Raw genomic sequence first — 14358 nt, 5'->3', positions numbered from 1 at the left:
ATTTTTTAGTTTCATTTTTCGTTCTCGGTGGTTCTCGGTTCGTGGCGACTGGTTGACCCGGATCGGTCAAAAACGACTGATTCGTTCATCAGTACTTTTGCGCGACCTCAGTCAAATGACCGAATCGGTCGCGACTGACACAGGACTAGCGCGGGTTGAATTGCATTTTATTGCGTAGTAACAAGTCGCTATTTATTTTTAAACTTCTTTGCGGAGTAAGCCTTGTGTACTTACCTACTGTGTACTGTGTAGAATACCTACTTGATATTGCGTTTAGATAGAGAGGAGACACTGCAAAAACGTTTAAAATAACGATTCTCATTATGATGCAAAATTATGACTTATAATATGCAATTCAGCTCGAACAGCGGTGCGGCTTTTTAATTAACGCATTTCTTTCTATCGTGTAACTCTTATCTCTCTTTCTTTCAGAAGAGATAAGATTTACACGACTGCGGTCAAGGACGCGGCGCTGTAGGTATCTTTTACGGGCCATGTACCAAATGAGCACGGCCTGGTGTAGCCATCAGGATCATCCAAAAAATCAAAGAAGGGTTCATCCAAAAAAATCTTATTTAATTATAACTGATAAATCTAATACATATATACAACATGGCATGCTAAATATTAGTGCTTGTCTGTCTCGTTTGTTGTTTAATATCGCGATAATAATATTATAAAAAAAAAGTGTGTCTGTCTGTTTATTACCTTTTCGGGGAACATCTGTTTAACAGACTTTGACGAAATTTCGTACCTATAGAGTTAGCTGGCATCTCAAAGATGGACTACTTTTTATAATGGAGAATCAAAATCTCAAGGATTTTTAAAAATTAAATCCAAACATACGAAGTGGTGGACATTTTCTAATATCTAAATAAACCTTCAAAATAATATTTACATTGTAGAACTAGGTATGACGGATGGCTATTATTTAAAATAAAACATACAAACTTGCATAACAATAATAATTACAACGAAACACTTTAAATGACCGAATGTACTATACACTTTCAATAGCGCTTTTCAATTTGCTGTGAGATCTGGCTCAATTATTATTAATTTCAGATTATTTTATTATTATTAAATTAAGATTCATAAATAATATTATGTATATAAAATTATCACAATGTTCCATTTAATTCCAGGCATATCTAACAACTAACGCGCTACTTTTCCGATGCTGAGGTTGAGCGGCAGGTCGTCGTCCGAGTCGGAGGAGTCGGTGGGCTGGTACTCCGACTCGCTGTCCGTAGCCCGCTCCGCACCCACTCGACTCGCTAACTCGGATTTTTTTTGGCTATTTATTACATTTACAACACTTTTCAGTCTTTTACTCTCGCGGCGTCGCGTGTTCCTCTCCATTTTGCGCTTAGTACCGCGCCAGGTCCACGTCGTGTCGCGCGATACCTCGCTCACGCCGCGTGATATTCCGCTCGAGCTCCGCGATACCTCGTTCGTGCCATGCGACATCCCGCTCGTGCCACGCGATGAGCCACTAGAACCTTGCGACACCTCGCTCGTGCCTCGTGATATTCCGCTCGTGCCACGCGAAATGCCGCTAGAACCGTGCGACACCTCGCTCGTGCCGCGTGACATCCCGCTCGTGCCACGCGAAATGCCGCTAGAACCGTGCGACACCTCGCTCGTGCCGCGTGACATCCCGCTCGTGCCACGCGAAATGCCGCTGGAACCGTGCGACACCTCGCTCGTGCCGCGTGACATCCCGCTCGTGCCACGAGATATGCCGCTAGAGCCATGCGACCCTTCGCTCGTGCCACGTAATACCTCGCTTGCGCCACGCGATATGTCATTCGTGCTGTTCGATATCTCGCTTGTGTTGCGCGATATGTCACTCGTGTTGCTCGATATCTCGCTCATGTTGCGTGATATGTCACCCGTGTTGCTCGATAACTCGCTCGTGCCGCGCGACTTTTCGCTCGTGCCACGCGACATGTCGCTCGTGCCACTCAGCATCTCGCTCGTGCCGCGCGACATATGGCTCGTACCGCGCGACGTCTCGCTCGTTTCGCGCGACGTCTCGCTCGTACCGCGCGACATCTCGCTCTTGACGTCTCTCGTTCCGGAGCGCGACATTCCACTCGTGCCGGGCTGATCTATTGACTGCGCGCGATCCGTATTTTCATTTTTGACGATGGCGTTCCTCGACGATTTTACACCTTTGCCAGAATGAGATTTATGTTTATTTTGCTTCTCTCTGCCGAGTGATGTATTTGAATCTTTTTTACTTTTACGATGCTTACGTTCACGCTTCATCTCTCTTCTTCTGTTCCTTTCCAAGTTGGCGTGTCGTCGCAGAATCGTCCATTTAGCCTTCGGCCTCACGCCGTCGTCGGACTCGCTGGGCGAGGTGACGAAGTTGGTCTCGTAGCTGGAGGAGGAGGGCGCGAGCCACGGGTCGGACTCGACGCCGGAGCGGCGGTGGCGGCGGCGGCGGCGCGGCGGCGGCGACGCGCTTGGCGTGCGCGCGCTGTCGCTGTCGGAGGCGTGCGCGCGCGCCAGCTTGAGCTTGACGAGCGCTGGGCGCGCCTCCGCCTCGCGCGGCGCGGGCTCCGCGGGCGCGCCGTCCTGCACGATCACGTCGCTGTCGGAGCCCAGCAGGTCGACGACCTCCGGCGTGCGATCTTGCGGCGGCTTGATGTAGCCCACGACCACCACCTCGGAGGAGTCGTCGTCCGTGTCGGACTGCGAGATGGTCTCGATGGGCACGACGCCGCCGCCGTCGGTGATGTAGCTCTGCGGGTAGACGGGCGCGGGCGCGCGTGCGGGCCGCGGCGGGCGCGAGGGCCCGGGCGGCGCATCGGCGGGCGCGGAGCTGGAGATCACGACGATGTCGGAGTCCACGCTGGCGTCGGACTCGGAGCTCGACAGCACGTCGTTGACTATCGTCGAGATCGTGTGGTCGGTGGTGTACTGCACGTGACGGTCGTACCCGTTCATATCGTACGGCGTCGAAGCGAAACAGTATAGTTCGTGCAGGAAATGATCAGTGTTGTCCCCGAAGTAGCGTCGCATCGTATCTCTGAATTCCGTCGAATTGATGCTGTACTGTGGCAGTAATTCTAATATTCTCGCTACGACGTACGCTATGTGGCCGAGGTTTTCGTTCAGCAAGTAGTGGAGTTCCCTGTTCAGCCAGGGCACCAGGCGATGCATTTGCGAAGGGTTGTGCCTACAACAAGACGGAAGGTTAGAGGTTACGGGCATCCACTACCGCCGACGCGCGCAGGAGCGGCGGGTACCTGTAGAAGTCGGGCGAGCAGTCGCGGAAGCGGCGCGTGAAGTCGGGCAGCGGGCGCGCCCACAGGTTGTAGCGGTACACGGTGCGGCGGAAGGAGGCAGGCGAGCGGCGGCGCGGCGCGGGCGGGCCGGGGAACAGCTCCGCCACCATGGGGTAGTGGTGCAGCAGCAGCTGCTGGATGGCGATCGTGTTCTGCCGCGGCAGCGTCAGCGTCGTCCTGCAACAGACCATGTCCTATCAGTATGTGGTCTCTTTTCAACGCTATACATAATTTATATTTCTGGCAGAATTGTGCAGTTGAGGATGCTGTTGAATTTTTATACTTATACTAGAGGATGCCCGCGACTTCGTCCATGTGGATTTAGATTTTTATAGATCCCGTAGGAATTGTTTGATTTTCCGGAATAAAAAGTTGCCTATTTCGATTACAGGGACGCAATATACTTCGGTACCTTTCATACAAATCAGTTAAGTGGATGAGTCTTTAGGAATCCCGCGGGAACTCTTTGATTTTCTGGGATAAAAGTAGTCTATGTCCGTCCCCAGGATATAAGCTAATCCTGAACCTTTCGTCAGAATCGGTTACACTGTTGGGTTGTAAAAAGGTAGCAGACAGAAAGACAGACAGACAGACAGACTTTCACATTTGTAATATTAGTATGGATTTTGGGCACTGTTTTTACACATAAATACTGTCCAAAATATTTATTACTTCAATCAATCTATCTCAACAAACTCTAAACATAAACTCAACAAAACACTGCACTATCAGGCCTAAGTTGTAAAGAGAGAGATCAGTTTTGCACATCTGCCTCCTCCCTGCACACCTGCTTGCCAGTGCTATAGTCATATAGGTGAGCCGACCATTATTAAGCCTCAGAGACCTATACGTCATAGATCATTTACACTACACTGTTCCCACACAACATATGCGAAGCTCCGCCTAAAATCGAAGGGATCTTTTAGAGATTGCCTACCTGTATCTAAATCTTCTTGTGGCAGTGAGGTTATCAATATCAATTCTTTCAGACAGTTCCTCAGTGTGACGCTGTTCCACCATATACTCTTCATACTGATGGTTTGAGCGAACATTGTGAATGATTGATCTAAAATTCTGTTTACACAGTGGACACTCTGCTTTGACCTAAAATTAAAAACAACAATGTCATGTTTCAAAAGACAAATGTATTAATTTATCAAATTGCAGTACTTTGCTTTGACTTGAGCTCATTGACTTGATTTGGCAACCTAGTATTTATATGTTTTACAAATTGAAGTGCAGCAACCAGGTGTCCATGAAGTAAAGAATATTAATTTCTAATCACCTAGGTTTCTTTTAATTGAGGTTAAAAGCAGCCTAGGAGACATTAACAATAAGCAATATGTCATCGGATATGTTTCTTTACATATTACAGAGATTTCGGCCTTACCATCACAGTTAAAGTTGTAGAATGTAAAAAAACCTTTGAGATATTGTTTGTCATTATTGGTCTCTAGGCTCAGATTCCCATCCTCTATTAGCTTTTAATTTTGGTATGTAGGTAAATGATTTTTGAAAATCTTGATAATATTTGGTAAAATTTTCAAAGGATTTCTATCTAGAAAAACCTGTATTTAATGGGCCAATCCCTTCTCCAACAAAGTTATATATTACATCATTTGTTTGCAAATCAATGGTTGCAATAATTTATATTTGATTCAGATTCAGATTTATTTATTTGCTTTCATGTACATTTACATTAATTGATGGTGGGTGCTTAAAGCTAAAAGTTAAATACATGAGACCCTGTCAGGGCATGGCAAATACAATTTTAGGTACAGTAAAATGGTTAATATTAGAGATACAATAAGAATAGGATTAAAATTATTAAAATTATCATTTGTTCACCTTAGTGACCAAAACTTACCTTGCTCCAAGTTAATAGGCACTTGAAACAAAACTGATGAAGGCAAGAGTCAGTGAAAGATTTGTTTCTGCATGTGCCAAGGCATATTGCACAGTTTGGAGGCGGGGAGCCTCTCCCGGGGTCATGACGGGGACTGCTGTCATCACTCTTAACACTATTGGTGGTAGTTCCCGGACTGCCATCTGGTGCTCTTATTGGCAATGAGTCCATTATGGACAACTTTAGTTACCTGAGCAAAGAAATACAAAATGAAAGTACAAGTTGTAATAAAAACATGTGGGTTGTTAACGCAAAAGTTAATTAAGCCTGATATTTGACTGTAAACAAAAAACCAGGTGTCTCGAATATTGCAATTAAAAAAAATAGCTAGCAAACAAGCAGGTGGGACACCTGATGTTAAGTGATTACGCCACCCATGAAACATTAATTTGCAGCTCCAGAGTAACCGTCGACGTGTTGCTGGCCTTTAAGGAATTTGTTGGTCCGCCTGTTGAATAACCCCATGTTGTAAACTAGTGGAAACACGCTGAAGGGAGTTGATTCCACAGTTTGCATGTGTGTGGAAAAAAGGATCTGGCACAATGGGTGGTCAAAGTCACTATATCTGGGGATATGGGTGTGCTCCAGCCAACCTAAATATAATATGTTAATGACCATTGACCTAAAGTAGCTCAACTTATTCTGATAACTAATCTAAATATATAAATGGAGAAGATGACTGGCTGACATTCTGATCAATCAACACAGCCCAAACTATTGGACTGATCAGACTAAATTGGGCATTCAGATAGCTATCATGATGTAGACATTTGCTAAGAAAAGATTTTTGAAAATTCAATTGAAATGAAAATAAAATTAGACTATTAATACTATTTACTAGCTGGTCTGCTCGAGAAATTTGCTATTATATAATATACTACACATACATGATATCAAGCCTATGTTAATTATTCTGGATAAAGCAGCTTTTTAATAGTGAAAGAATTATTAAAATCACTTCAGTTTGGAGTTTATCATATACAAATAAACAAATCTTTTCTCTTATAATAATTGAGTTTGACACCACTACATCCCTTATAACATTAACTTTAATCTGATAGGAATATTATATCAAAGAACAACTTTTTGGCTGTGGCCAGCCAATATCCCAGCCATGTAATGTAGGATCAATATGGAGGTATTAAGTACTATAAGTATAATGAATAGACAATCTTTTTATAGCACTTATGTTTTAGGTTTTCCACACAAATTTACCCCTTTTTAAGATGTGTTATGAGTCAAGATCACAGATTAATGGTGTTAATATATTTATGACCATTCCTGGTCCAAGAACTTGAATGCAAGACTAAAAATAAATTTTAATCAGGTTTACTTAGCAGTTAGAGATTAGAGCATAAATTCGAAATTTATTCTAAAGCTTACCCGATTTTCTTGTCTACACATATACTCAAATCTTCAACAGTTGAAATTTCTGGTAATTGAATGCACGTTTGTAGTCACACCGTTAGCAAAATGAACAACATGCAATGCATGCCTCACGAGTAATCTACAATTTCGAATGACTGCATCAAATCTGGTAATGCCTGCTTGTCCTCTCGATTTGTCACCAACCGTGTCATGAACATGAAATCCTGACCAACAAGTATAGATACGCACATAAAATCAATGATTACCTTATCATGAGGCCAATAAATTACAAACTGCGATATTTACGGTTAAAACTGTTTAATGTTTTATTATTGACACAATCTAAAGCAAATGTGTTTATATGTATCTCCTATTATTTCTTGTTTCTTTGCGTAAATGTAGGTACTTTTTTTAAATAGAATAATGCGTGATATTTTTTTGACAACTTTTAGTAGTTTGATGGTTTGACAAGACATAAGCAATGTTGCTAGGGCTCGTGAGTATTTGCGTAATTGCGTAAAGGCCGAATACACGATCAGAAGCAAATACCAACCAAAGGCACCTTGGTTGAAAATCAACCGTCTAGACGTAGGTTGATCTCAATTTTTGGTTGGACAACTGAGTGACCTTCAACCACCTTGGTCTGCGCATCCCTCCCTATCAAGGGCAAATAGATATCATTGAGTTGATCTTCGAACGTGTGGATTATGGACGCATGTTTGCCCAGGCCCTAATAGTAGCCAGGTATTATACGTACCATAGATAATACACGTATACACTGCCAAGTTACGTCTAGCCACACGTTCCCAGTCTAGACTGAAATTCTACTTTGGTTAATTTATCCAAGGTGCCCTTGGTTGGTTGTTGGTTCCGATCGTGCATTCGGCCTATTACAGTTTTTATTATACCTATTTTCACAGATATTTAGATAGTTACCATAGATAACACACTAGTGTAGTAACCTACAGAAGTACAGATGAGCCCAGAGGCAGCTATGAGTGACTTGCGTGGGTACCTAGCGTACTACCTACTCAGACTTTATAAATAAGACTACCTAGCTACTGTAGTCACTCTCGCTCAAGCAGAGCGAAAATCTTAGATATGGATTGGTTTGGAATCCTTAATCTAAGTTTTAGGGTATTGTGAACTAAGCCTAAATAAACTTATTCATCAAAGAATGAGGGGGGAAAAGAATCCCCCAACATTCTTTGATGAACATTTATAATCCGCTTAGGCAGGGATTATGATTTTTTTCTAAATTAAGGAAGCTGTACAAGCGTTCTCAAATAGCAGTTAGGTAAGCGTTATCCTTTTCTCAAAAGAGTACTGAGATTCCGATATATTTCAGCTCGTGAAATGCCAAATATTCTTTTTTCGCAATGGGAGACACAGTAGCCGGTAGCGCTACAAGTGTTTGTTTGCTGGCTTACTGTTTGTCGCTAGCGTATGGCACCGTCAAAATAATCTATGACCAAGTGTCAAAAATCAAATGCCAATGTCTTCGCAAAAAGTAGGTAATAGACAATAGTCATTAGTCAAGTCAATTTTGTCATTCAATTTCAAAAAATTAAATAATAAAACTTAAAAGCGTAGCGTAGATCGCTCTATTTTTCTTTTTGCAGTTTCGTACGAAATAAACAAAGAAACATTGTGAAAGCTTAGTTTAAAAATGGGATTAGTCAAAAAGGTTATATACCTATGATAATACATATCTTGCAATGTACATTTATCAATTGAGTTTTGTGATTATATAACTTACATTTTTTTATTTAAGACTACGGGCCTTGTGGGTGTAGCAGTGGCCGCTAACCCGCACTATACCTTAGGAACTCTTTATGGAAAAATTCTGAGAACTCTTCAAAAGATGCCTGAAGCTTCTGTGTACAGGCGTTACACGGAACAAATTGTGAAAGAAAGGGCTGCTGTGCTGAAACAGGTATTAATGTACTCTAACAATTTCTGCTAGTGTGACTTATATATTCTATTGATATATTGCCCATAAATCTTTGAGCTTTGCATTCAGCAGCTGCTCACAAGATAGAAACTACATTGTCTTTCCTTTATTGGATCCAAATTAAAAAGGCATGGATATTTTACTTGTTTTGTTCAAATCTAGAGCTATCTATTTTTTACAGACAAAAGATACATATGAAATAGAATCTACTATCAACTGTGGTCAAGCAGAAGAGCTTATAATTCAAGCTGAAAATGAACTGAACCTAGCACGTAAAATGCTTAATTGGAAACCATGGGAGCCTCTTGCTTGTAAGCCACCAAAGGGCCAATGGGACTGGCCCCCAACTAAAGCTTGAAGTTTCTCCGTTAATTGCAATAATAACACCTAAATGATCATTTTATGATTTGTATTATTAACTTTTTAATATAGTTCATAAAATTTCATAGTGGGAATAAATTATTATTAATTTTTTAGTGTCTGTTATACTCTTTTAATTTTCTTAAAAGTTACATTTGTAACAAGTTCCACATAGGTGATGTAAATCATTACATATTTTTTTTTATATTAATTGAACAGCAGTTAGCAGAAGTTAGCAAGAACAGTTTTAATCCTTGCAAATAAATAAACAATTTTGATTAACATTTTTTTATTTTTGTGAACAAATTCTTACTGAACAAAAGGTTTCCCTGACCCCAAGATTTTATAAACAATATAAAAAATGAGTATTAATGTTGTTTGGAAACATTGAGTAAAATAATTAATCGTAGATAGTATGAACTGTACAAGTTTTAGTATACTTAAATAAAATTACCTATGGTCAAAATGTTTTCTTATACATATTCATAATATATTATGTAAGCACAAATAGCCCATAGATATATATGTCACAGCGAAATGGCAGAAACAAGATGTTAAAAAGATCTAATGAAAAAGACAACTCAAACCATTTCACTAAACAAATCTAGTGATATCATAGAATACTGAGCATAGTTTAGTGTTTCACTAGCAGTCTAGTGAAACACAAATTGATAATTTTGATTTGAAATTGATTTGATTCTAGTGAATCGAAATTTGATCATCCCAACCCCCTGCGTTCTTATCAATTCTAGCCTTAGTGTTTTCGTGAAGAAATAAGTCTGTCAGATTGGACCGTTGTTACATTTCATAAACTATGCTCAGTATTCTATGATATCACTAGATTTGTTTAGTGAAATGGTCTAATTGAGTTGTCATTTAATTATCTCCCGGGAGTTATCCATTTCCCTAAGGGATAGGGTCAACTCCTGATTCATGCCATTTCACTGCAACATATATAAGTTTAATAGCTTGAACAGTAGCTAGAATCTAAATGTTGCATATTTGGAACCTTTCATACATAAAAAAATACAAACAATACTAGGCCTTAGTTTTATTAACAAATAAATAAAGTAATAGTGTGGAGAGATGTAAAATTAGTTTTTTTTTTTAAACTAAAATGGTAATATAAGATTTTCCATAAATCTTTGTCACTACTTCTGCAATAATACTCTATAGTAAACTCATTATACTAAATTGAGTTTGTGAAAAATGGTGTGTGTAAAGAAAGTGAATATTTGGCACAGTGCACGTTTCAAGGAATGTATTCAATATTTATTATGAATAATTCAAAATCAATAACATTATAGTAATTGACAAAATATTATAAAAATTATTACATATTAAATTCATCACATTTTTAACATTTATAAATATTATGTCAAATAATTTTAAATATTCTGAAATATTTTCAAACATTCTAAAAAGAATTATGCCCATTACAATAGTATGAGAATATTTTACTGCAAGGCAAATCTTACCCTTCAAGTCAAGAAAGCTAAACACCCATTTTTTATATATTCTGTACTTTAACAATGGTAACTCATAATAATGTATATTTTCAGCATAAGTTGGTGCTGTTACCAAGTCAATAATAATAATTAGCTACTAGTAAAAAATATTTTACCAAGTTCTTCATTTCATCAATATACAATACAAACTAAAATCTCTTATCATTACTAAATAATAAATAACTGTATAAAATCACTTGTTTTACAATACTCCATTTGAACTTTAACTTAAGAAAAACTTAATAATTAAATTTGTCTTTGCATTATGTGGATGTCACACCTTTTCTAGCTACCAGAAGATTTAGCACAGGATGTTTCTTGATATAGCTTACTGCCTTTTTATGTGTGACCATGGTGAAGTCATAGCCGTTGCATTGCAGGATTTTGTCATGCATTCTCAAACCTGATTTTGCAGCAGGACTGCCTTCGTGAACTTCTGTTACATAAATCCCCTAAAAATACATAAATAGAATAAGTATATAATAAGATAGAATAAATAATATATAAGAGTATAATTTATAATACTTATTAAGTATGTATATCGCCAGAGTAGGTAGGCATTACAGTTTATACACTGGATGGCTAGGTCATTTTTTCTATCAAGAAATAGTATCAATTTTTTTTAAGCTAACTCTAGGTCTCCATTAGTACTTTTAAAAGGCTTATCGTTCTATACGTACATTGTCTGTATAGCCCTGAGGGCTTTTACGGAAGTCTTGGTCAATTCCACCACCTATTTTGAACCCACATTTCATAACTTCTCTGCCCTCTGAATCTACACCTGCTTCTTTTTGAAGCGTTATTGGAATCTGAAAGCAAATGAACTTATTTATTGCACGAATAAGTGAAATATGAGAGCAAAACCAAAAATGGGAGTGGTCTCCGAACTTACGCTTAGACATTCCATAGCCGTGCCGGCTTGATGCTGAAATGCCATCTTCGCCATGATTGCTATCTAAGTATTTTATGCTGTATTATATAAAAATGTTACTAATTATTCAATACAGAAATAAAATTTCTTTAAAAACAATCAAACCACATCAAACAATGAACTGCACAACAATTGATTGACAACTATTTGACAACTATGTACACCACAGACTAGTACCTAATTCGGAAAATGCACGTTTCAACGTATCAAGGACTACGGAGCATTTTTTTTCAACTGGCGTATTAGTTATTATGTCCTGCATCCATGGTAGACTATGTGTAAACGTGGTGTAAACTGGCTTTACAGATCTGGGTTCTATCAGCCATGTTTGAGCCGGATATATCTTGGTACTGATGCTCACCGCTGATGCTTGGCACTTGGATAACTTGGATTGGCTTGGATGACATAACAGGGGGGCGTACCTAGTTGTTGTAACAAGATGGCGGTGTTACAATTCCTTGTCGCACTGTAGAGTTTAGATCTAGATATCACTGTCAGTGTTGTGGCTTGTGCTGTGGGCTTGTGGCTGACTCGTTCGATTGGATTGGCACATTGGCACACACTGGCCAAAGAGTTTTTTTTTCCCTCTCTCGTCTGGCTTTACAAAGATCAGTCAATGTCAAGTTTGTAGATAGTTATTTGTAACAAGTTAGTTAAACTATACAAGTATGGACCCCGTCTGCGCCGGCGCTCGCCGAACTACGCACGGCACCCCCTTAGAGCGCTTTTCAGTCAGTTTTAACAAAAAAAAACACTCTAAAAAGGCAGAGCACGGCCGCCAGCTAACACCAACACAGACGAAGTCCGGCCAAATGTAATCACTACTTTACTGGTGGCTGTATCCAATATGTTGTTGATGAATGAATGAATGAATGAATATACTTTTATTGTACACCACAAAATTAGTACAGAAAAACACATACAAAGCTCAACAAAAAAGTGGCTGACAATCTGACCATAGACAATAATCTGTCAATCACAGTCACAGACCAAAGAGAATATTACGTTTTTGTCGAGGACCAGCTTACAAATTCAAAGGTCCATTTTTAATTATGAATATATTTTAAAATATTAAAATAAACGTAAGTTAAATATAATTGAAGTATAGGAACTTTCTTATTCTTTTATTGAATTAACTTGAGATTGTAATGGGGTCCGAAATCCTTTATGTACCATAAACGTATTGCTGTTTTAAGGAGCTTTCTAAGGCCTTTAGAATTCTCCTGTTCCATGGCTTTAGACTAATAATTATAATAATATATTTTTGTAGGCTAGACTCTAGAGGCATGGAACTATAAATACTTGGAAGAGGAATACATGGAACTATAAATACTTCTATATATAGAAGATCTACCCTATAAGATATATATAACTTCTACTTGCCCATTACTTGCCTATTAAAATGAATCTTGCGGATACCTACTTCAAATCTCAAATTTTTATTTCAGATGTCCAATGGTGAATATAGACATGTTTGGCGGATAGTATTCAGGAATTTTATTAATTCCTTTAGGCCGAGGCAAATTCGAGGAAATCACATAGGTGAAATTTAGGATGGATAATTTTAATGGTGAAATCATTATAGTTCTGTCCATCATCAACAGTGACACACCTTAAATCAAATAATAATTGTGATACACTTAAGATTTTATTTAACAGATTTTTATTTACAGGGAAAGATTACATAGGAAATATGTATTATGAAATCCCGGCAAATCCTAGTATGGGTAAGAGAAAGGCATCTCGATGGTATGATCCACCAAAGGGTCTTGATTTTCAAGATCCCATACCAGCTGAGTGGGAATCTTGGCTACGAATGAGAAGGTTTCTAACTTAAATATTGATTAACTTAAGAGTGCCATTGATAATATATAGTATGTACTAAAGTACCAATAATTCTGTTCTACACAATATCTGAACTAAATTGACAGATTTAAATCTATACAACAATTTTTTAAAAACAAAGTATTTTGACAGTAACTAATGTCAAAGCTGTGATAGCCTAGTGATTAGAAGGTCTGACTCTTAATCGGAAGTCTGGGGTTCGATCCCGGGCATGTACCTCTTACTTTTCAGTTATGTGCGATTTTAAGCAATTAAATATCACTTTAACGGTGAAGGAAAACATCGTGAGGAAACCTGCATGCCTGAGAGTTCTCCATGTACTCAAAGGTGTGTGAAGTCTGCCAATCCGCATTGGGCCAGCGTGGCAGATTATGGCCTAAACCCTTCTCACGCTGAGAAGAGACTCGTGCTCATTAGTGGGCCGGCAATGGGTTGATCATGTCAAATCGTAAAATAATAATGATGCCATAATAGTGGTGTGCTGAGTGTGTTCAATTCTGTCACTATGGATGGGTCTATAAACCAGTTCTAATTTTCTATTCTAGGCAGCCCAGGTCAATTTGCTTTGTTTAATTATTAATAATTTGGCTATAATAATGTTAACTTTCCCACAGGGAGCATTGTGAAAAGGATAAGAATTACAAATATCTGAAATTAAAAATTGTCCTTTTAGTCTAGAGATATACTACTTAGTAGGTACCATATTATTTATGCCACTGTCTTTCACAAATATTTATTTATTTGTGATTAAACATAAATATTTACTGTAGTCTGAATGATAATTACAATATTTATTGAATAGTTTAATAATTATACTTTTGTGTTTCAGAGTGGAGCCTCCAACACAGGAAGAAATTGAGAAAAACCTGGCTATAGCAGAGTTAAAGAAGATAAATGCAGCTAAACTTGAACAGCAGAGACTGGCCGAGGGCGGCTCCCTTCCTGCAGCAGTGGAAAGAGGTCCTCAATCGTTTCCCAAATACCCAGACTATCATGGAGGCGATCCCGAAAATAAATATAAAAATACATAATTTTATTAGATTTTATTGCTTAGTTAAACAAGTTGTTAGTAGGCACCATAGGTACTGATTTAGTTACTCATGCTACTTATAAATTAATATTATATTATTTTCTTAGTTACAAATAAAATATGTTTTCTTTATTGCTTTGTTTTATTTTTCTCAGGA

General features: G+C 38.7%; 4 protein-coding genes across 8 annotated transcripts; 2 read left to right on the top strand and 2 right to left on the bottom strand.

Moving 5' to 3' along the window:
* Positions 1 to 555: 555 nt before the first annotated feature.
* On the bottom strand, positions 556 to 7038 carry LOC123870142 (E3 ubiquitin-protein ligase Topors). 3 transcript variants are annotated; one of them, XM_045913338.1, is made up of 6 exons: positions 6840 to 7038; positions 5167 to 5395; positions 4237 to 4403; positions 3261 to 3476; positions 1513 to 3190; positions 556 to 1407 (listed from the first exon to the last, which is right to left on the bottom strand). In XM_045913338.1, the coding sequence occupies exons 2-6, from the start codon at positions 5374 to 5376 to the stop codon at positions 1159 to 1161; spliced, it is 2520 nt and encodes an 839-aa protein (XP_045769294.1). In that variant the 5' UTR covers positions 5377 to 5395; positions 6840 to 7038; the 3' UTR covers positions 556 to 1158. The 3 variants fall into 3 exon arrangements, with proteins under 3 accessions (XP_045769294.1, XP_045769276.1, XP_045769286.1); XM_045913320.1 differs by having other exon boundaries at positions 556 to 3190; XM_045913330.1 differs by lacking the exon at positions 6840 to 7038 and adding an exon at positions 6589 to 6833 and having other exon boundaries at positions 556 to 3190.
* Positions 810 to 14333, top strand: LOC123870474 (NADH dehydrogenase [ubiquinone] 1 alpha subcomplex assembly factor 2). 3 transcript variants are annotated; one of them, XM_045913807.1, is made up of 5 exons: positions 810 to 813; positions 12401 to 12413; positions 12775 to 12868; positions 13000 to 13150; positions 14001 to 14333. In XM_045913807.1, exons 3-5 carry the CDS (start codon positions 12775 to 12777, stop codon positions 14200 to 14202), a joined length of 447 nt encoding a protein of 148 aa, XP_045769763.1. In that variant the 5' UTR covers positions 810 to 813; positions 12401 to 12413; the 3' UTR covers positions 14203 to 14333. The 3 variants fall into 3 exon arrangements, with proteins under 3 accessions (XP_045769763.1, XP_045769759.1, XP_045769766.1); XM_045913803.1 differs by lacking the exon at positions 810 to 813 and having other exon boundaries at positions 12281 to 12408; XM_045913810.1 differs by lacking the exon at positions 810 to 813 and having other exon boundaries at positions 12308 to 12408; positions 12775 to 12896.
* LOC123870502 (NADH dehydrogenase [ubiquinone] 1 alpha subcomplex subunit 5) lies at positions 8080 to 9169 on the top strand. The gene is made up of 3 exons (XM_045913831.1): positions 8080 to 8260; positions 8348 to 8509; positions 8709 to 9169. The coding sequence occupies exons 1-3, from the start codon at positions 8243 to 8245 to the stop codon at positions 8883 to 8885; spliced, it is 357 nt and encodes a 118-aa protein (XP_045769787.1). The 5' UTR covers positions 8080 to 8242; the 3' UTR covers positions 8886 to 9169.
* On the bottom strand, positions 10567 to 11460 carry LOC123870491 (tax1-binding protein 3 homolog). The gene is made up of 3 exons (XM_045913821.1): positions 11288 to 11460; positions 11076 to 11204; positions 10567 to 10847 (listed from the first exon to the last, which is right to left on the bottom strand). Exons 1-3 carry the CDS (start codon positions 11339 to 11341, stop codon positions 10659 to 10661), a joined length of 372 nt encoding a protein of 123 aa, XP_045769777.1. The 5' UTR covers positions 11342 to 11460; the 3' UTR covers positions 10567 to 10658.
* Positions 14334 to 14358: the final 25 nt, after the last annotated feature.

The sequence above is a fragment of the Maniola jurtina genome, chromosome 2 (genome assembly GCF_905333055.1).
Source record: "Maniola jurtina chromosome 2, ilManJurt1.1, whole genome shotgun sequence".
NCBI lineage: Eukaryota > Metazoa > Arthropoda > Insecta > Lepidoptera > Nymphalidae > Maniola > Maniola jurtina.
This window is presented reverse-complemented; position numbering and strand designations above follow the sequence as displayed.